A 21408-nucleotide genomic window follows, 5' to 3' on the forward strand; every position below is an offset into this window, starting at 1 on the left:
CTGTAGTTCCGGTCAGGCAGTAGGTAGCGCATGCGCAATGCCGAGCGAAGTTCCCGAAGCCTCACGGAGGATGTAGTCCGCGGTGTGAGAGTAGGAGGGAGAGAAGGAAACAGTGTTTCTTAAGGCTGCATCCACGAAGATGACCCAGGGACATTCTGGGTAATGTAGTCCTGTATTATCTGGACCGACAGCTGGTCGGTGCTCCAGGCCACGTCAATCATTAGAGCAATTGGGAGTGGGAGCCAGAAATAGGTGGGGCTGGAGGAACGTGTAATTCGATCCCACAATTCCGTCCACGGAAGTTGGAGTGCGGGTTCGGCCGCGGGCTCGGAGCAGGTCAGGTTCTTTCAGAATTGGGGGAACCCGAGGGATGAGATGGGGGGCCGGATTCTGCAGGTGGGGGCCCGAGGAGTAGGGTGAGGAGATCCCGTATGTGGAACCCAGGAGAAGGGAGCTCCTGGAGCGGGGTGAGGAGCCCTCATGGGGGAGTCAGAGGGAGCCTCTGGAGGGAAGAGGAAAGCATATAGGGGGACCCAGAGGAGGTAGCCCCTGGAGTGGGGAGAAACCACATGGGGGGGGAACCAGAGGAGGGAGCCCTTGGAGGGGGGAGGAAATCACATGGGGAGGGCTTGGATGGGGAGAGAAGGGCCAGCCACCCCTAGGGAGGTGGGAACCTGATAGGAGAGGGGCAGAGGAGGGGGGTAAGGAGACCCTGTGAGGGAGAGGGCAGAGGAAGGGAGCTGGGGGAGGGGGCGGCGGGCGAGGAGACTCCGGAGACCCCGTATGGGGCACGGGGTGGGGAGAGGGGTGAAGAGAAGGGTGAAAACCCCCCAGGATGGGACCATGGCCACTTTTGTTGTGAGACAGCTTTGGCAGCTGGAGCTGTTTGGAGGGGAGGACCAGGGGCCCCTGGTTAGGAGTCATTTCAGGAGGGTGGGGAGTGTCAGAGAGCCTTAAAGGAAGTGAGAAGGCAATGCTGAGAATGGAGGCTTTTAAATATATGGGGGGGGGGGTTGGAGGGAGGTTGGTGCATAATTGTTTAGGATCTGAGGGAGGAGCTAGAAGTGGGCCTAACTGGTCCAAACCTCTGTCTCCCTGCCCCCACGACCCCCCAGCCCGGGCCTGCATGGCAGCAGTGGTTCTGGGGGAAGATAAGATGGGTCCTGAGCGGATCTTCCCAAACCAGAATGAGGATCTGGGGCAGCATCAGGGCCCCACAGATGGCACAGGTGACTGGAGCAGTGAAGAACCCGAGGAAGAGCCTGAAGACTTGGGGTCAGGCCCAACAGACTATTCCTACCAGCCTCTGAACCAGGACCCTGAGCAAGAAGAAGTAGAGCTGGCACCAGTGGAAGGTATTGAAGATGCTGTCACTGACATTCAGGAACGTATCCAGGTGTGACATTTATGGTAGTTCTGGGCTGAGTGGGGAGGGATGTGCAGCTGGGGGCTGGTTAGGAATACCATTCTTTCTGCTTTCTAGGCCCTGGGGCTACACCTGCCTGACCCTCCTGTGGAGAGTGAAGATGAGGAAGAGGAGGGAGCTGTAGCACTGAGCAGCAGAAGTTCCATACCCATGGACCCAGGTAATGAAGATTTCTAAATTGTTCCAAAATTAGAAGTAGAACTCTGTGGTCAGAAACGATAAGTAACAGTAATGAGCCCCAAAACCAAAAGGAGTCAGCTGTTTTGTAGGGTGGTTTGATTTTGGGGAACTTCATTTAGTACAAGGCCTTGGGACTGCCCCACCCCTCCCAGGAAGCAGGTAGTGATAGGCTGGTTCTATTTCTGTCCTCTAACTGAAACTTGGGTATGGTTTCAGAACATGTGGAGTTGGTGAAACGGACGATGGCTGGCGTAAGTCTTCCTGCTCCAGGAGTCCCTGCTTGGGCCCAGGAGATTTCAGATGCCCAGTGGGAGGATGTGGTACAGAAGACTCTCCAGGCTCGACAGGCAACCTCTTCATGGAAGTGACTACCACTGAGAACAGTCCCATTTCTTTTTTCCCCCCCAATACCAGACCTAGTACCACCTTGATAAACAACTGGATAAATTCCTGGTCCCAAATTATTTGTTCCTCTTACACCCTTCTATATCACAGACAAACTCAGACTTCTCTCCAGAGACCCGCTTTATTCATTTCTGTACATATGGGGACATCTGCCCAAGCCCAACCCACCTCAGCATGTAACACTTTGCAGAGAATAAAGCACCCTATGTACACAGCCAAGAGCGGTGCCATCTATGCTCCTGGACCCCCAATCCCCCAGTGGTGCCTGTGAGAGGCAGGTAAGGGTCTGACCTTGGGTACAAAGAAATAAATAGATGTTGGGACAGCTTAATCTGGGGAAGAACCTTAAGGTACTACCCTTTTTTCTCACCCCAGTTCTGGGACCTTGCAGGGTAAGGATTCAAGCAGGCCTAGGGTGGTCCCTTTTAGTGTTCGTGATCCCTGGACTGCTGCTTAGAGAAAGAAGGAAGACTAACAGACGGTGGTGTCTCCCTATACTCTCCTCCCCTCCCACCCGTTGGTCCCTATGAGGCCTCATACCCCACGTGGAGCTACGACCTGGTCTATGTAGGTTCTCTTCCCACCCCTAGTCCAATCTGGGTCAGGCAAGAGGTGACAAGGAATGTACATTAGAGGGCCTCACTGATTCCAATACACATTCCCTTCCCCCTTGGGACATGTATAGGGCATGCTGTGTCCCTTTAAGTTTGGTGCTTAAGGGCCAGCCTTTCTTCACTTGCTCTGCCTCATCAGCCTCCAACCCTCAGAACCAGGAGACTGTCCACCCTGGCCCTCTGTGGGACTGGCAGCAACTTTGATGAGTGTAGCTTTTTGCTGAACCCTACAGGTCCCTTAGAGAAAGGGATATAGGACAGAGATCTACAACTCAAGTGAAGAGAGGAAAGGGCGGGGGTGAGGAGCATTTAAGGAGATTTTCAGACTTGGCCCCAAACACCCTAGGAGGCTGGAGAATGGGAGAAGGTCAGAAAGTCAGCGCAGAGGGCATCCCAGCTATGAGCAATGAGCATCTCCAGGGCATGTCTACACTAGTCACAGGGAGGCCAGGCCACACAGTGAGAGTCTTTGACCCAAGTACTCTGTTTTCAGGGAGCTGGAGGTGTTCGCCCCATCCTACCCCCAGGTCAGCTGGGGGGGCGGGGGCTGAAGGGCCAGAGCAGTGTCCCAGGGGCAAATGGGCAGTGGCCCTGGGTGAGGGAGAGGAGGTAAGTCAGAGTGCTTCCTGGCTGGCCGTCAAGAACTCCTCAGCCCTCTTGTGAGCCTCCAGTGCTTTGATGGTATACACATCCTGGGGCAATTCTGACTTCCTCCGAAGCAGCACCTTTTCCTTTTTGATATCCTTCAGCATCTAGGGAGAAAAAGCAACATGAGGTTGCCAATAGTGATCCTGGGCAGGAGGTAGATTCTGCACACACAGCCATCACCTCCCCACAGGCAGCTGTTCTCCTACCCACCTGCACCGCTTCTGTCTCCACCGTCCTCTTCAGGAGCTGGATGTCCTCAGTCGTGGGGGTCTCTGTCTCCATTGAATATACAGGGGGCAGTGGGGGAGGTGCTCGGAACATGGGGTACTATTGAGAAGGCAGAGAAGTCAGGCCCTGTGCCCCAAGAAGAGACCCTAAAAATACCTGGGCCTTTGTTCAGGTTACAAGGATGAGGCTTGGGGATGAGGCTTACCTGGGGGTTGAGCCGGGCTAGTTCTTCGATCTTGTGCCACATCTCTTCTCGTTCCTTGAGCCGGAATCGGCCTCTGTGGAGAGAACAGTTGCCAGGGCTGCTAGGAAGAGGTGGAGGAAAAGGGGACAAGGAGAACAGGCAAAATCCTGGGGTCAGGTACTCACTTTTGCTTCTCAGCCTTGTACTGCTGCGTGCAGTCATCAAACAGCTTCTGATTCATTTCCATGAACAGTTTCAAGGCATTGTAGATCAATCCATGGATGGTCCTGTACTCCAAGAGAGCAGGCCAAGACAATGACATCCAAAATTCACCCTGGGCCCTCCCAGGGCTACACCCCAACTTCTCTACCAGCTCCTGGAATTGTGCCTAGCACACAGTAGGCACTGAACATCTACTCCTATGACTTAACAATTTTATCTTCCTGGTACACACTCATCTAGGGCCAAATCGGATGAAATGACCTCTGAGGTCCCTTCCAAATCAGAATCTATGCGCTTGTGACAGATAACTGCCATTTTCCCATTTAAAAAGCTTTCTTCCCTCTACAATAAAGCCACATTTAGGACTGGAAAAGGACTTTACAGATCACTTGGTCCAAGCCCTTCATTCCCTGGATAACATGAGAAAGGACAATCAGGCCTTAAAGCAGGTCTGCACAACCTGTGGCCCACCAAAGGATTTTGGGCAGCTTTCGAAAAATGTAGAGGAAAACATCCTTTTGTGTACAGGAAATTCTTTGGCAGATCCAAGGTTGTGCAGGCCTGCCTCAGGGCACCACACATCCAGCTCCCTCTGACATTTGGGGGAATGAGCTGTGTCATAATGGAGACCTGCTTATGGTCATGCCCTGCCTCCCGAGCTCCTCTCCTCCAGAGTCCAGCGATGACCTACACACCCTCACCAATCAATGTTCATGGAGTGCTCCAAGCCCTAGGAGCCCCTGGCTTTGCCCGCAACCCTGCCTCAGGCCCTACTTGTTCCAGTGGCTCTTAGAGTTCCTGTAGAGTGCCGGGAACATGATGGGCAGGAGGCATGCAGCATTGTCACTAATCAGGCTCATGATGTACTCGTTGTTCCAGTAATAGAGGGCACGCTCCGCAACCTAAGGAGGGAGGACAGAGCAGTGTGCACTGCTAAGCATCTGGCTTGAGAGAAAATGGGTGTGCAACAGGATACAGGTCTCCAAACTCTCTCACCTGGAAATGGGGGCTGGAAACACACTTGGCAAGCTGGCGGAAAAGGGGTTCCATCACTTTGCTGAACTCAGAGGGCTCGATGACATCTAGGATCTCCTCCAGTTCATTCAGAAACATCACTTCCTTGGGGCTGTGAGTCTTGGGCCAGAACTTTAGGAGCCCCACAATCACCTATAGGGAAAGAGGTGAGAACAAATCAGATTTCTGCTTATTTGCTGCCTTGTTCCCTTGCCCCAGGCCCTTCAAGCCTCTCCCATCCCTCAGCCTCCATCATGTATGAGCTCATCCCACTTCTGTCTTTTCCGTCTATTTCCTCTGTATGTACAGGTCCCCATCTCTATCAACAGACCTGAAAGTCCCTGGGACAAGAGCCATGTCTGTAACATACTAGGAGCCCCCCCGGGAAAGGGAATAAACTTTCTACATGGGAGTCAGTCAGTAGTGCTGACTGATGACGAATTTCTGGCTCCTTTATCCCTGAGCATGGAGAGGGTTGGGGTTAGGGGTAGGAGGTGTGGCTGTGAAGGGCTTGGCCAAGGTTGCGGATCACTTACCGGTTCAGTCAAGCTGCTCTCCTTCTCCAAGAACTGCACCACACAGTAGGCCAACTGGAGGATATCCAAAGACAAAGCTCAAAGTAGAGGCAGGGTGAGGTGAGGGGGAATTTGAAGAGCTACGAGAGGCACTTTTTAATAAATCGTTCCTTAAATAAGCAGCCAAGAGTCACCTGACCTCCCTCTTTCTACAATTCCTACTCTCAGTAGGAATTCCCTTTGCCTCCAGCTTAAGAGCTCCTATCCAAGATCTACCTAACATGGGGTGATCCATGTATGGCAATACCAGGGGAGAAAGGCAGCTCACCTGAGGGTGGTAGACGCTCAAAGACTTGACCTTGTGTAGCGGAAGCAGGACTCGAATGAGAAACATCTTGTGCTCCTCCTTGAGAGGCAGGGCAAAACCATTAATGATGCTAAGTGGGGGAAAACAAAAGGTTACTGTCAATCTGGGAGGAGTGGTCTAAATGCAACATACCACCTTCTCCCCTCACCCTGCCCTTGAGTTCACCCATGTGTCAGGGCTCTTCATTCACCTTCCCAGAATTTCGAGCAGTTCAGCAATTCCATTGTGATGCTCTGTCTCATAAATAAACCTGTATGGAAAGGAGGCACAGGTCTGGTCTCAACCAACAATCACCTCTGCCACACCCACAATGTACTTCTACCTGCTCTGGTTCTTTCTCATGCTCTATCTGTATGAAGGCTGCAGCTGCCCCATTTCCCCTTCAATGGCCCCAGAGTTTTCTATGCCGCTATGCTCCTAGCTTTACCTGTAGAAAATGTGGTTGATCTGCCTGCGGATATAAGCTCGAAGCCCCAGGAACTTGCCATAGATGCGGTGCAGGATGGTCTTAAGAAAGTCCCTCTCCCGGGGGTCCTCACTGTCAAACAGGTCCAGCAGCTGGGGAGAATTAGGGAAAATGAGTGTGGTCAAGTCAGAATCAACCAGAGATCAAAGGAAGGCCCCCAAGCAGAGAATGCCAAGGAAGTAAGCCCCAGAATGGGGACCTGGACTGAGCACCTCTGAGAAGTCAAATGGGATCTCAATGTGACCTTTACCCCAGGGGTGTTATCTGGGCACAGTGTCTTTATGTGTATATGCAAACACCTGTGTGCATTTTAATGTGAGCTGCTATTTGTCAGTCTCTACCATTACATGGTAAGGTCCTTTCAAGCAGAGAGTCACAATTTTTCTTAATCCCCTCCATAGCTCCTTGTTCATGGAATAGTGAACATTCAACATGTTTAGTATAAAGGGACAAAAACAACTAGAGATGTTGGGGTAAAGGTACAAGGCCCCATCCATGAAGTTCAAGAGAAACAAAATAAGAAACACACAGTAATTCTGGGAACTCACAGCAAGGACAAACTTCTGGTCGATGTACTTCTTGGCCACATTTGGCTGAAAATCAGGAGACTCCAGGAAACGTAAGAAAAACTCATAGACCAGCTGTGAAGGGAGGGAATTGAGAACTCTGTGAGTACCTTCAAGGACCAGCAAAGAACTCTCCACACTGCCCCAGTATCTGAAACCAGAGGCCATCGAACCACAGCTGCCCCCTTTCTCCTCAAGCCTACTTACCTGGAGATGAGGCCAGGCAGCCTCCAGGGTGGGCTCATCCTCTTCAGGATCAAATTCAGCCCCTGTGGGGTTGGATGACGGTGGCAGCGTCCGAAACAAGTTCACTGAAAACTGAGGGGCAGAGCCTAGGTCAGAGCAGTCAAAAGTGGGCCCTCTCCCCATGCCTGGAGTTGCCACCCAACTGTCCCCCAGTCCTCACCATGATAACAGCCTCTGGGTAAATAGCTTCCGTGACCACATCTCTGCTATGCGTGATGTATTCTACCATTTCATTAAGTCCTGCTCGCTTCACTTCCTTAAACTTGAGGTCACTCAGGGGGTCAGCCACAAAGTCAAAGAGCACACAGCACTGACGTAGTTTCTGGATGAAGAGTTCCTCTCGCTCTGGAGACGGGGAATCTGCAAAGAGCCCCAGACAGTGTCAAGGTCCACCCTATCAGAGCCAGTGGGACCTTTTTCTCCAGCTACCTTCCCCACTGGACTCCCCCACAAGTCCCATGTATCCTCAGGCTCCTTCAGACTCACCCCTGCCACTGCCCCATGCCCAGAGTCACCTGACACTCAGTAAACGCTACTCGTGCCTACCTGGTACACCTGCTCACCTTTCAAGGCAGGGAGTTTCTGTAGTTCCCGGTTCTTGCTGAGGTTTAGTCGGGAAGAGCTCTGCCGCCGCTCCTTCTTGACAATCTGGGGCCCCCCTGAATACTTGATTTTGCTGAGTTGTGTAGGGGGTGGTGTGCTGTTGCTCGGCCGCTTGTTGGATGATGGTGCCTGAGGCTGTGGCTGTGGCTGTGGCTGGGGTGGCGGCTGAGGCTGGGCCTAGAGAAACAGGTCATTGATGAAAGCCCAAAATACTCAAAACCAAAGGCCTCTGGACAATTTTAGCCTCAGTCTAGGATGGGATCCTCCTGGCTCAGTTTCTCCATTACATTCCTTTGAAAGGGAATGTTACCCACCTGGCTATTCCTGAGTCTGGCTATGAGGTGGATTTGATACTGCATGGTTAGAACACTGAATTATCTGAATCCAAACAGAGCTAAGGATATTTTATCCTGTCATCTGGGCCCTGCAGGTTTTTTTTTCTGTCAGATTTGTGTACAGGCCATTCACCTACAGTTTGTAGCAGACAGTGGGTACCAGCCAATGTCTCCCCATTATTTCCTGGATGCAGCCTGTGCTCGGTTCCAGTCAACCTCCTCTTTGGGACCTCCTTGAGGCCGGGAAAGCTATGCCCCTTGCCAGCACGAAGCAGTTTCAGAAGCCAAGACCTTCATCCCTTACCCCAAAAGAATTTGGGTCCCATTTGTTTGAGGGGGGAATGATGAGGATGGAATCTAGACCTCAAAAAAGGAAAAACCCTGGACTTTGCCACATGGTCAAATCTCCGGCATTTGCCTGAGACCACAATTCCATCAATTAGCCTTTCATTGTGGCTACACTCAATCTCCCAATTCTGTTACCCTTAACCCAGCCTAGCCCTCCCTATAGCCCCCAGCCATTTCCCACACTTAATCCTAGGTAGGTACCATGGTCCAGGTCCTAGGAGTTCTGTTCACCCCAGTTTATTGGCCACTCCCATTCGAGTCTTCCTTAAACCCCTCCTCCAGTCACCCCAAACTACTTGGCCATTCCTAGATCCCTCCTACAGTCTTTCTGCAGATAAGGTCTATCTTGTCTCCATTAAGGTGCTTAAATTCTTAAAATCTAGCCACTGCTCAGATTCTTAGAATCTAGCCAATACCTCACAGACTCAGATTCCTCAAGAGTCTGGCTAATATGGCGGATCTTTAATAAACCTTGTCTTTGGCTGAAAAACAAAAAACCACAAAAACACCCCCACACACAAAAAAACAAACAAAAAAACCCAACGGTCTCCAGTTCTATTTACTCTGGCCCTAAAATCATGCTCCCTATATCATGCCAGAACTACTCACCATGACCCTGAGGCCCTAGTCCTATTGTCTTTCTGCCTTGGTGCTACAAGTCCTACTCCCAGTACAATGATCCTGGTTAACAGAGCTCCTGGATCTCAGTCAAAGCTCAAGTCCCTTTAGCCCCAAGCAGGAAACAGTTTCATCCAAAGAAGCTGAAGCTAGAGCTGTAGCACATGGCAGTGGAAAAGCAAGGTAAATCAAGAGCCCAAAGAATTAAGTGTCTCATTCCCAGACCTGGAAGATACATTTCTGAGCAGCTAGTTCCCACAGAAAAACTAGTTCAGAAACATGTTGTAGGAACAAACAGTCAACTGGTTTTCCTTGTTAAATACCCTACTGTTCTTTCACCATCCAGTGTGGCAGAAGAGTAGATGGACCAGAGGATACTCTTTCACCACACATTAACTAGAATCTGAAACAGGCCTGGAGAAGATAAGAGACTTCACTAGCTCTGGATCTCTCTGACATAATACTTTGCTCCTCCTTCTTCCTAATCCCACCCCAGTCCATAGCCCAAATGCCCAACCTCTTCACTCTACAGGGAGGATGGTAAGTAGCAGGATGGATGAACCTACTGGGGGTACGGAACTGGAGAGGGAAGCAGAAATTTCACCTTATATCTATACTGGATTTTTAAAAAATTGCATAGTCCTCTCTACAGGAGGAGACCCTCAGGTTCAGATAACTGTGGAAAAGGTTGAAAGTGAGGTGGGAGTAGTCAGTACACACTAGGTTAGAGAGGAGTTATTTTTATATGTCCATATCTGTTTTTAGTTAGAAAAAACTAGATTGCTTTAGAGTCTGGAATTCCCCTTTTTGTTTGTGGCAGATAAAGCACATGAGGGTAAAGAAAGGTAAAAAGGAAGCCAGTAAAGGGCAAAATGGCCAAAGCTTAACCCCTATCCCAGGTGTTCTATGGGCTGGGACCAAGCCTCTCCCTGGCCCAGGCCTTAGTTTCTATGCCTGAGAGAACAGCCATGTCCCAGTCACATATGCTCAGGCTGGACCTCCATGGAGCAGTAGTGATTATTTTCTAAAAGTGCTGAACTCCTCACCCTGAACCAATGGCAACAGTTTAGGGATGAGGTGGGGAGCTGTCTCAGTGGAGAGACAAAGAGACATCAGTCCAGAAAATGAGGGTCCAAAAAAGCACTGTGCCTATCCAAACCTTAGCCACCCTTTAAGGTACATGGCAAATCAAGCTTCTCCACAATCTCTTTCTAGAGCACTGCAGCTCTCAGTAATTGCTCCTTCCTCTGATTTCACAGCATTGATTATTTGTAACATTCCTTTATCAATCAAAGACAGTCTTGTGACAGATCACATATTACCTTTAGCAACATTTAACTTTTTTATATGCTAAACAGACAAGACTGTAAGAATCATAAAAGCAAAAGCCTTGTCCTACATCATCATAACCCTTCACAGCAAAGTGAGTCTAATCAGATTAAAGTGTCATTGAGAAGTGTTTAACTAAACAAAAAAAATACAATACAATGTTGATAATGTCAATTTGTGGGTTTTGAGATTCCTTTCTATTTGGGTTTGAGAGGGCTGCTCCACAGCACCACAGTACCTCGCTACCCAGAAGAGAAATGTCATAGGACCATAAATTTAGAGCTGAAAGAGATATTAGAGACATCTAGTCTAACACTCTCAACTTTACAGATGAGAAAGCTGAGGTGTGGAGACATGAAGTGACTTGCCTCAGGTCACACAGATAGTAAGTGGGGATTTGAACTCAGGTCCAAAGCTGGAGTTCTTCCCACTACACCTTACGCTTCCCTCCACTGTGGAACAGGACTCCCCCCCACATTGTAAGAGGCTGCTGAGTACTTATGAGCTTTCATTAAGTGCCTCTAAACAAAAGCAAAGCACAGATGAGAAAGTGTTCATGCTGACAGACTACAGGAGCCCAACCATGAAAGACTGAGGATCTCTGATCAACACAATAACCAACCACGATCCTGGAGGATCTCCTGGCAGAGAGGTGATGAAGTCAGGGTACTAATTGAGTTGTGTTTTTTGGACGTGGCCAATGAAGTAATCTGTTCTGCTTGATTATATACAATTTGTTACATGAGGTTTGTTTTTCTTTCTTTTTCCAATAAGGATTGGGAGAGGTAAGAAGGGGAAGAGGGTTTTTAATTAATTGAAAAAAAATTAATTTAGCTTAAAAACCAAAGAGAGAGAGAGAGAGAGAGAGAACTGAAGGAACCCAAGGGAACCACTACCTGTACCTACTAATCATCTGGAGGAATGGGGAGCCAATGGGATGCATCATCTTGAGAAGTTGCAAATCCTCTTCTACTTTCATGAGTCAGCTATTCATACTTCAGAAGTCTCTACCAAGAATGAAATCCTGTACTGAGTGCTAGTATAAAATCCAAGGAAGAAACAGAATTTCCTTTGGAAGCTATAAGGTTAGGAAGTAAAATATCAGTATCCCCATGAAACGTTTGCATTAAAATCCTTTATGGACCTTAAACACAGCCAATCAGTCAACTAGCATTTATTAAGGGCCTATCATGTGTCAGGCATGGTGCTAAGTGATAGGTATACCAAGAAAAACAAAAGAGAGTCTCATTCTCAAGGGGCTCACAGGCTAATGGGGGAAACAATCTGTAAACAACTATGCACAAACAAGCTATACACAGGACAAACTGGAGATAATCAATAGAGGAAGAAATGCACTAAAATGATGGGGGATTGGGAAAGGCTTCCTGGAGAAGGTAGTATTTTATCTGAAACTTGAAGGAAGCCAGGAAACCCTGAAGGCAAAAATGAGGAAGAAGACATTCCATACATGAGGGACAGCCAGTGAAAATGCCCAGAGTCAAAAGAGGGGAATGTCTGGCTCAAGAAACAGCAAGGAAGCTAGTGCCACTAGATGTAAAGTGTAAGAAGACTGAAAAGGCTGGGGGTGAGAGGTGGAGGGCAGTAAGGAACAGGGGAAGGAAGGTTATGAAGAACTTTGCACACTGAACAGAAGATTTTCTATCTTTTTTTAGATTTAATTTGCATTTGACAAGGAACCACTGTAGTTGATGAAGTGGGCAGAGGGGAGGAGGTGATGGGGTTAGACCTGCATTTTAGGAAGATCATTTAGGCAGCCAATCGGAGGATGGGCTGGAATGGGGAGAGAACAGAAGCAGGGAGACCACACAGCAGGCTATTTCAACAGCCCAGGTGAGAAGTGATGAGGGCCTGCACCACGACAGTGATACTGACAGAATAGAGAAGTCTACTAGAAAAAATCTGAAGGTAGAAACATTAGGTCCTAGGAACAGATTGGATATTGGGGAGGGGGCGGTGAGGAGTCAAGGACAACACCTGAATTGTGAGCCTAGATGACTGGAAGGATGGTTGTGTCCTGAAACGTTAACAGCGAAGTTCAGAAGAGATTTGTGGGGAAAGATAATGAATTCAATTTTGGACATACTGAGTTTAAGATATCTATGGGACATCCAGGTTAAGATGTCCCACAAGTAGGAGAGGGTGGAAGACTGGAGGTCAGCAGAGAGGTTAGGACTGAATAAGCAGATCTGAGAATCAGCAGAGAGATGATCACCCAGTTGAGATGAGATCAGCAGATGAGATCACCCAGTGAAATAGTACAGAGAGAGAAGAGAGACTAGGAGAGAGCCCTGTAGGATACCCACAGTTTTGGGGTATGACCTAGATGAAGAGCCAGGGAAAGCAAAAGAGACTGAGGAATGGTCACACAGGTAGGGAGAGAAAGCAGTGCCATGAAAATCTAAAGACAACAGAATATCAGAAAGAAGAGGATGATTGATAAAATCAAAATCTGCAAAGATGTCAAGAAGGATAAGGACTGAAAACAGGTCATTAGATTTGGCAATTAAGAGATCATTAGTAACTTTGGAGAGAGCAATTCTGGCTGAAAGATAAGGCTGTTCTACAGCTCCATGATTCTAAGGTTCAGGGTGTCTCCACAGCTTGGAGGCGAGGCAGTCTGGCACATGGGAAATAGGGACTCTGCAAGGCCTCCAAAGCTCTCTTAGACTTCACCATCATAATTCACAATTGAATAGAGCTTTAAAGTTTGCAAAGCATTTTTCTCATAACATCCCTGTCTGACGGGCAATATGTGTAGTTTTATTCCCACTTTGCAGATCAGAAAACTGAGACCCAGAGAGGTTAAACAACTCAGAGGTTAAGCTCAGTTAGACACATAATCAGTATGAAAGCCAGGATCTACACCCAGGGCACCTGACTCCAAGTGCACTGCTCTTTCCATAATAACAAAAGGGTAACAAATAATATTTTAAAAAAACCAACAGAATAAAATTAAATTATGATTCTTAAGTATCAAATGCCCACCAGCAGTTGCAGGCAATTCCCTTAGCTTCCCCTGGCCAAGTTCTCTAGAACCAGCTTCCACTCCAATTCACTCTCTAGGTACACATTTATTTTGGCATCGGGGCTGCAACCAGAGCACAACTGAGACTGGACAAAAGTGACCCTGCAAACCTGATCCCCACCCACTCCATCACCATGTCTATTTTCGCTCCCACTTCTAAGCCTTAGTACAGTCTATTTCCTCTTTCTAAAACACCCTCAGCTAACAGAAAGCATCTCCTTTACTGACACCCTAATCCCTAGCCACTGTTTTTCTTTGTATGTGAAGGTCACCATCAGGTTGGGGCTCCCCAAGGAGAAAGACTCTCTCTGTGCTATAAAACCAGAATTATCTGCACATGGAAAGGCATCGTGGCAAAGCAGTAGACAGCTGGCCAGGAAGACCCAGATTCAAGTCCCAACTCTAAACCATCCTGGCTGTGTGACCTTGGGCAAAGCTTTAAACTTCTCAGGACTCTGGTCAACTTTCTAAGGCTGTAACGTTACAGAGCAAGTGCTTGGAGAGGGTGTTTCTTATAGCAATGAAACCACAGGTCCAGTTCCTATGCCCAAGTACAAAGAATGTGTTCCCCCTAAGGTGTGTATGCCTCCCTTTCCTCCACTGTGTGTGCATGTGTGTATATGTATATGAGATTATGTGCCTATGTGTGTCCCTCCCCTCCGTTAGACTTGAGGTCCCTAACTGGGGGGGAACTCAGTCTCCTCTATCAGAGTGGAAGCTCCCATAAGGGAGGAATGTTCTCCTTCTTCCTCTGTTGTCTTTAATTATCAACTCATGACAGACACTGACCAATGTAGGAGAAGCAGCCTGGATGGAACCAAGTTTAAGGGACTCAGGAATCATTACCTACTAAGTTGGCATTGTAGTTTTTCAAGCCTTTACTTCTCAAATTATAGATGAGCTTTGCAGAGATAGTCCAGATAATTTTAGAATAACAGACTTACAGACTTTTAGCATTGGGAGGGACCTTAGAAATTATCTTAGTTCAGTAACCTAGATCAATGCTGGTCAGCAGCCCAGTTCACATCTCCTGCCTCTCAATCCAGTGATCTTTCCACTAAAAAATCCAAATAAGACATTAGGAAGTTCTTCCTAATGACAAGAGTTGTGAGATGCTGGCCTGAGTGACACAGGGTAGGAGTAGAACCTTCCTCCCTGGAGATCTTTTAAAAAATGGGAGATTCTCATCCGTGTGGGTTGGGTCAGGCGTTGGTCTTCCCTGGAGACACAGGGCTGGGAAGATGATCTCTTCTTAGAGTCCTTCTGTCAGGCTTTATGATTCCAGAACTCCTGTTCCACAGTATAATCCAGCTGCTGGTTGTTAATGTTGAAAGGCCTCTTTCTCTTTAACACACACTTATCTCCCCATACACAATGTCCCCATATACTGTCCCCTCAAAAATGTTCTGTTGGTATCTTGAGAAGGCTCAGGATTCAAAAGAAACAACAGAATTTATCCTATCCTTTCTGTCCTGTCAATATTCCCATATACCCAAGTGCAGGTCACCTTCAGCTGATTATGATCTAGGCTCAGTCAAAAAAGTCTGGGTTCTGGCAGGCCCTGAGGCAGTTCAGGTTTAGCCTTAAAAGCCCTTTGGGGAAGGTCTGTCTTAGAGAACAGGGTTAGGGGGGAAGACACAGGATAGACTAATGTCTAATGGGAAGTCTTTCCCCATCATGGTGACCTTCAGCCACTAGGGCTACTCTGTTTTCTCTTGTCTTCTCCTCTCTCCCCTCTGGCCTTCTGGCTGATCACCTGCTGCTCTCCAAGCATGGTCCACCAGACTAAGTCTTATTTTAGGGTAAGGAAGCAACCTATTACCTTTTAACTAATATGCCAGAGGGGTGTGGAAAAACCAGTCCTCTTCCTAGTTTCTCCTGCTTTATGCCTTATTCCTAAGTCTCTCACAATGCCCTGAACATCAGACCCAATTACCAATCCTGCTAAGTACTAGATCTCTAGCTGTCTCCTAGAAGGTTCTTTTTTCCCTCCAATGTCACCACTGTCAATAAGGATCTAAACTTGACTTCCTACGCCCTGTGTAATCTTGGACAAGTCACTCATCTTTTCCAGGCCTCAATTTTCCTATCCGTATAACGAAGAGAGTCAAACTTATTTACTTATTTTGACTTTCAATACAAGAACAAAAAGAACAATACTAATACAGTCAATTTTCCATTATCACCCAAGATGATAGAGGTCAAAAGTAATCTGAATAATTCAAATCCCCAGGTAAACACAAACCTTTACATTAGTCCATCAAACCGACCAGATATGACAACACTAGAAATGAGAATTGTTTCCACTTCATCTTTTCCCACTTGCCTCTTTGGAGGGTCTAATATGCAAAAAGGAAAAAGCACAGGACTTTGACAATCCCTGAGTAAGATCCTCAACCCCAGAGTAAAGAGTTAGCTAAGCTGCGCATTCACATGAAGATTCTCCACTGAAGTTGGAGCACATGACCCAGCTCTTTGATTAATACATACTATCTTTCCCCCTAAACTTCCCTCCTTCTGAACTCCCCTATCAGTCAAGAGCATCTTTATCCTCCTCATCATCCAGGCTCACCACCTAGGGGGTCATTCTCTCCTCCTCATTCGCATTCATTCCAAATATCTAGGCTGCTGCCAAGCCTTGGCATTTCTACCTTCCCAACAGATCCTATACACATCTCCTTCTTTTCCCTCATGCTGCCACCTCGACACAAGATGCATTCTAGTGGGTCTCCCTATTTCAAGTCTTTCCTCACTCCAATCCATCCTCCTTTCAGCAGCCAAAGTGATTTTCCTAAAGAGCAGGTCCAACCATGTCACCCCTCCCCTCTACCTCAATCCACTCCAGTGGCTCTTTCTAACTTCCAGGAGGATTAACTATAAGTCTTCTGCTTGGCTTTTAAAAGCCCTTCACAACCTGGGCCCTTCCCACCTTCCCAGTCTTCTTCTTTACTCTCCTCCACACACTCCAAGATCCAGTGACAGCAGCCTTCTTTGTGTTCCTCAAACATGACACCCCCAACTCCATGCTTTTTTACTGGCTGTCCCCCATCCTTTCTCCCTCTTCACCACCTCCTCCTCCTCCTGGTTTCCCAAAGACAAAAGGCTTTCCCCAGGCCTCTCCCATCCTTCAAGGCTGTTGTCTTTTCTTTCAGGTTACCTTCCACTTCCACCATATATATCCTATATGAACAATTGTTGCATGTTTCCTTCCCCATTAGAATGTAAGCTCCCTGAGGACAGGGATTGTGTTTTTGCCTTTCTTTGTATTCCCTGCACTTAGCACAAATTAAGTATCTAACAAATGCTTGTTGACTGACTAACACATTATTCTGAGCATTTCCTTTGCATTCTTCCCGCTGCTAACTAACCCTGTCCTTTATTCCTCTCATTTACTGCTTTACTGTCCTTGATTGCTATATCATATTGAACTCTGATCCTTCCTGCCACTCAGGAACTTCCACTGGATAATGAGCAAAGGTAAATAGAGACCAGCCTGAGAAGAAACACAAATCTATTCCCAATATGCCCTCCTCTCACAACCCAAAACTATGAGGGTCACCCTTCATCTCATCTAACGTCTCCATGCATTTTTTTTTCCCTTCTAGTAGCCATCACCCTCACCTCTTATACTCAAAAGGAAGAATGTAACACTTAAGAGTTGGAAGATATGGGCAAACATTACCAAGTTTTTTTGGGGGGTGATGTTTGAAAAGAGAGCTGTCAAACCATCTCAGAGATGGCAAAGGCTTGCCTTGGCTGCTCTGGGATTAACTTTTCCTCTCAACACAAGGGACTTAACCCTATTCCTTTCCTCTGCCTACACATCTTCTAGCATTCATACAGAGTCCATACCCAAGCATGCTGTAGCTCACACTCTTTTCTGTGCACTGTGGTTCAGCAATCAAGATCTATACAAGTAAAGCAACCACACACGTTACCTCCTCAGTGCCTTCCCCACCACCATCTTTTCCCCCGCTGTTAGGCTTGGCAGCCCCTTTAGTCGACTTGGGAGGCTCCTGTAAAAGAGAGAATCACAGTTAGCTGCTTCTGGGGAAAGAAGAATGATCTGGCTGGTTAGTATCTAACGGGTAATCTGGGCTGTGCTGCAAACAGTCACGAGACCACAGTATTTAGAGCTGGAAGGTGCCTTAGAGATCATCTAGTACAACATCCTCATTTCACTGATGAGAAAATGGAGGGAAAAGGACTTGCCCGAGGTCACACAGCAAGTAAGCAGCAGACAAGGGTTTCAAACCCAGGTCCTCTGATTCCTAATCCAGAGCTCTTTCCATAAAATGTTGAATCTCATATTAATTACCAAGTATTCACTTCCCTAACACCTAGACACTATGGGGGACACAGAAGTAGTAAAAGACATGACTGCCTCCTTTTCTCCCAGCTAAGAAGACAAATCTAGGACCCATGAATAAGTGAACACGTGAATGCTAAAAACTGCGTGGTCCTGAGTGTTCCACCAGTTCGGTGAAGGGAAAAATCAATCAGCGTGGGCTGGAGGAGCTAGGGAAGGCTTCAAGGAAAAGAAGAGGATGACGAGGGCATTCTGAGGGCAGGGACAAGCAGGAGCAAAGGCAGCGAACTGCCAGCAATAAGCTCCACCTGGGCTCTCTCACGCTCCTGCTGCTTGCTGGCCAAGCCAACCACAGTGACCACAGTTTCACCCTGTCAATAGGCAGCTTCGTAGTGTAGCAATGGAAAGAAAACCCAGCAGAGCTGGAGTTTGGAGGGGTCCCTGCACACACTCCCCTACATGTTGCCACCCAACCGGGAGGAGCCAGCTGGAGTGAAGAAGCCACACCCAGGGACCCAGTGAAGTAAGAGGTTCAGACAGTTTGGAACATGAGCAATGGGGAGGGCTGGGTTCCCCCCAAGAGATGATTTCCCTAGCCAGGAAGATTTTATAAAGGTTTTCCACCCCCTTGTAAATTTCTGTTATGCCACCCAAGGAGATCTACCTCAGAGTTAGGGAAATAGCAAGCGAAACAGAAGACTCAAAAGCTATACCAAAAAGTTAAAACTATTCAAAGGGGATGAATTATATCTAAATCTAGCCATCCAAATCCCTATAGCATTACTTTCCATTCCTGCACTTAGGACCATGGTTTCATTGTTCTTTGCAAACATTTTCTCTGCTTCAGTTAACTGGACCTTATATTATATCCTATCTTCCCATCAGATTTGGGACTACTTAAGGGTAGGGACTATCTCCTCCATCAGATTAAAAGCCACCTATGGACACCTCCTACTGGTGAGCCCAGTGTAGAGATCACTCAAATGGTGCAGTGTAGATTATTTTAGCAATGTCAGTTCCCCAAGGGCAAAGACTAGGTCAGGCATATATCTTATACAGCCCAGAGGCTAGCGAAAAATCAGGAAATATTAAACCACTACCAAAAACCCCATACTCTTCTGTCTTTACACCAAGATTCTGATAGGTTGTGCTGATAACCTAGAATAAACTACTTGGAGAACAACAGGTAAAGATGGAAGAGATTAAAATTCGAAAGGACAGACTCAGCAGCTGGTAGACCCAGCTAGTTAGAAGGCAAAGACAAATGGACTGGAGATTAAGTTGGCATTCTAGCATACTACATGTAATTTTATACTCCAAAGTAACCCCACTTCTAGGTCAGAATCTCAACATGTACAGGAAAAAAAATAACAAAAGGAAATGGGGTAGAGGAAGAAAGATCTGTCTATGTGAGTACTGAAAAAGGAAAAAAGAATGTGGAGACAGGTAGGAGGATGGTAAAAACTTCCCTAACCACACTGAGTAGAGTCAGGCAACATCCTACTTTTAGGCAAAGACATGGGTCCTTTAGCATATTTCTTGTTTTACTGTTGGTGTTTTGGGGGGGAAGGGAGAGAACTGTTGGTACCAAACTTTATTTGGCCCATGTACAGAGATCTGAGATTCACTGGGGTTAAGGCAAAGAACGTGCTCCCCAAAGCTGGAGCACTGAAAAAGAATATGAGAAAAGGGAAAAAAATTACCACTATTATAAAAAAAATGGAGCTACCCTTATTAAAAGAAGAGTTGCCCCAATATGGGAGAAGATACTCCTCCTGCCTAAGGTTAGAGGGGAAGAAGAGAGAAGAGAGGTGGAGAGAGAAAATGTTGTCCCAAGGTTGCAAGAAGGGACAGGAGGGAGCTATGCCAAGTTTAGGAGTAGGAAAGTAAGAAAGGTAAAAGAAAAAGGGACATCCCAAGTATGTGTATAGAAATATACCTAGAAAGTGCTGTCCCAGATATTGGGAATGGGGGCAGGGCACAGACAGGTGGGGAACTGTCCTGGGTTCAAAGGGAGGAGAGAAGATAATGGGGTAGACTTGAGTTGGAGAGTAAGGGCTGAGGCAGGGAGGAGGAGGTGTTGAAGATAGATGTATAAAGAGAATGGCTCAAGTCAGAAGAAGAAAGGACAGCTTCTACAGTATGTCTGAGTGAATATTCTGGAGGTAGAAATAAAGAGAGTGGGGTTGCCTTAGTTAAAGGGAAGGGGCTGCCCTAGGATTGTACACGTATAAATAGGGGATGGTCCCAAGTTAAAGGGAAGGGGATGGTGTGTGTGTGTCTAGGATGGAGATGAAAAGGAGGGGTAACTCCAGATGACAGGGAAGGGAATGTCCTACTATGTGTGAGACAGAATAAGGAGTCAAATAAAGGAGTGAGGTGGCCTTGGATTAGATGGAAGGCACTGTTCTAAGGGAGAAGGAAGAGAGGGAGGGCCCTGAAATAAAGAGGGGTTAGTAAGGAAAAAGAAGGGGGTGGTCCCAAGATAGAGGGAAGGGGCTATCCTAGGGCAAGTGTTGTATGTTGGGAAGTCTCACATAGGAGAAGGTGATCCTGGGATAGAGAGAAAAGGTGGAAGAGACTACCCTGAGGTATATGCTTGGAGGGGGAAAGGGGAGGAATAGCCTCAGAATAAGAGAAAGGGGATGTCTGAGCTATGTGCATTTCGGGGGAATAGTGCAGAGAAACTATCCTACATAGTATGCATGTTTTGGGGGGAGACAAGGAGACCAGGAAAGAGGGAAGGAGCCATCCTGGGGGTGCAGAGGAGAGGGGCTGTTGGAGGTGCTTTAGGAGGCATAGGGGGGAAGGGCTATTGTGTTTTGGGGGGCATAGGGGAGAGGGGTGTGGGCTGTCGGGGTGTGTGTGTGCTGGGGGTGAGGGTGGCGCAGAAGGACGGGGCCGCCCCGGGGAGAGGCTGAGGAAACATGCAGGGGCCCGTCCCGGGCTCGGGGCGCAGGGCGCGCCGGGGCTCTCGCGGCCCAGCCCGGGAGGGTCGGTCCGGGGCTGTCCCGGGGCCTGGCTCGGGCCCCTCCCTATTTCCCTGCGCAGGCCCTAGGGCGGGGGCCAAGAAAGCCAGGCCTGCTCACCTTCTCCTTCTTCAGTTTATAGGGCATCTCGGCCTGGCCTGGCCCGGCCCGGCCCCCGGGGTCTCGCTCCGACTCCGCTCCGCTGCGCTGGGCCCGCTCCGGCCTCTCGCCACCACCGCCGCTGCCGCCGCCGCCACCGCCGCCGCTGCCTGCGCTTTGAGCCCCGGCCGAGCCGTGCCCGCGCCTGCCATTGGCCCCAGCTCCCCCAAACCTGCCTAACAACCGTATTTCCCCTACCGTGATTGGCCTTCGCAGCCAAAGGGGTTCTTTTTTTTTCCTTATTGGAAGGGAAGAGTACAAACCGCCAGAGTCCGCTCCTAGAACTGGCTGAAGCGGGAGATCCCGCCCCCACCGGGGGTGGAACTTGGAGCGGGAGGCGGGGGTAAGAAGGAAATCAAAGCTTGGCTCAGCGCGGGCTATTCACTGTCTTGGGCCCCTGCAGTCGGTGAAGCCACCTTTACCAGCACGGGGCGCTTACCTCTATTTGTAGAGTACCCTACGCTCCTGTGTCCACTGTAGCTCCAGTCTCCTTTCTTCCTTTGGGAGAAAAGGAAGTCCCGACGAAGGACAACGTAGTGCAAAGTCAAAAGACGTGGGTTTGAGTCCCACACATGATCCAGTCTCTGCCCGCTGGTGCTTTGTGACCTTGG

General features: G+C 48.2%; 2 protein-coding genes across 4 annotated transcripts; one reads left to right on the forward strand and one right to left on the reverse strand.

The window, feature by feature from the left end:
* Nucleotides 1-68: 68 nt before the first annotated feature.
* MEA1 (male-enhanced antigen 1) lies at nt 69-2230 on the forward strand. Of its 3 annotated transcripts, none has more exons than XM_078155352.1 (4): nt 69-159; nt 1116-1396; nt 1484-1586; nt 1823-2230. In XM_078155352.1, the coding sequence occupies exons 2-4, from the start codon at nt 1127-1129 to the stop codon at nt 1972-1974; spliced, it is 525 nt and encodes a 174-aa protein (XP_078011478.1). In that variant the 5' UTR covers nt 69-159; nt 1116-1126; the 3' UTR covers nt 1975-2230. The 3 variants fall into 3 exon arrangements, with proteins under 3 accessions (XP_078011478.1, XP_020832458.1, XP_020832459.1); XM_020976799.2 differs by lacking the exon at nt 69-159 and adding an exon at nt 229-336; XM_020976800.2 differs by lacking the exon at nt 69-159 and adding an exon at nt 376-467.
* PPP2R5D (protein phosphatase 2 regulatory subunit B'delta) lies at nt 2114-20922 on the reverse strand. The gene is made up of 16 exons (XM_020976798.2): nt 20759-20922; nt 17299-17376; nt 7645-7861; nt 7242-7441; nt 7043-7153; nt 6818-6910; nt 6231-6361; nt 5994-6053; nt 5765-5873; nt 5458-5511; nt 4904-5074; nt 4682-4809; nt 3871-3972; nt 3707-3779; nt 3484-3600; nt 2114-3377 (listed from the first exon to the last, which is right to left on the reverse strand). Exons 1-16 carry the CDS (start codon nt 20783-20785, stop codon nt 3240-3242), a joined length of 1809 nt encoding a protein of 602 aa, XP_020832457.1. The 5' UTR covers nt 20786-20922; the 3' UTR covers nt 2114-3239.
* Between the last annotated feature and the right edge of the window lie 486 nt (nt 20923-21408).

This window comes from Phascolarctos cinereus, unplaced genomic scaffold (assembly GCF_003287225.1).
Source record: "Phascolarctos cinereus isolate Bilbo 61053 unplaced genomic scaffold, phaCin_HiC Scaffold_5;HRSCAF=322, whole genome shotgun sequence".
Lineage (NCBI taxonomy): Eukaryota > Metazoa > Chordata > Mammalia > Diprotodontia > Phascolarctidae > Phascolarctos > Phascolarctos cinereus.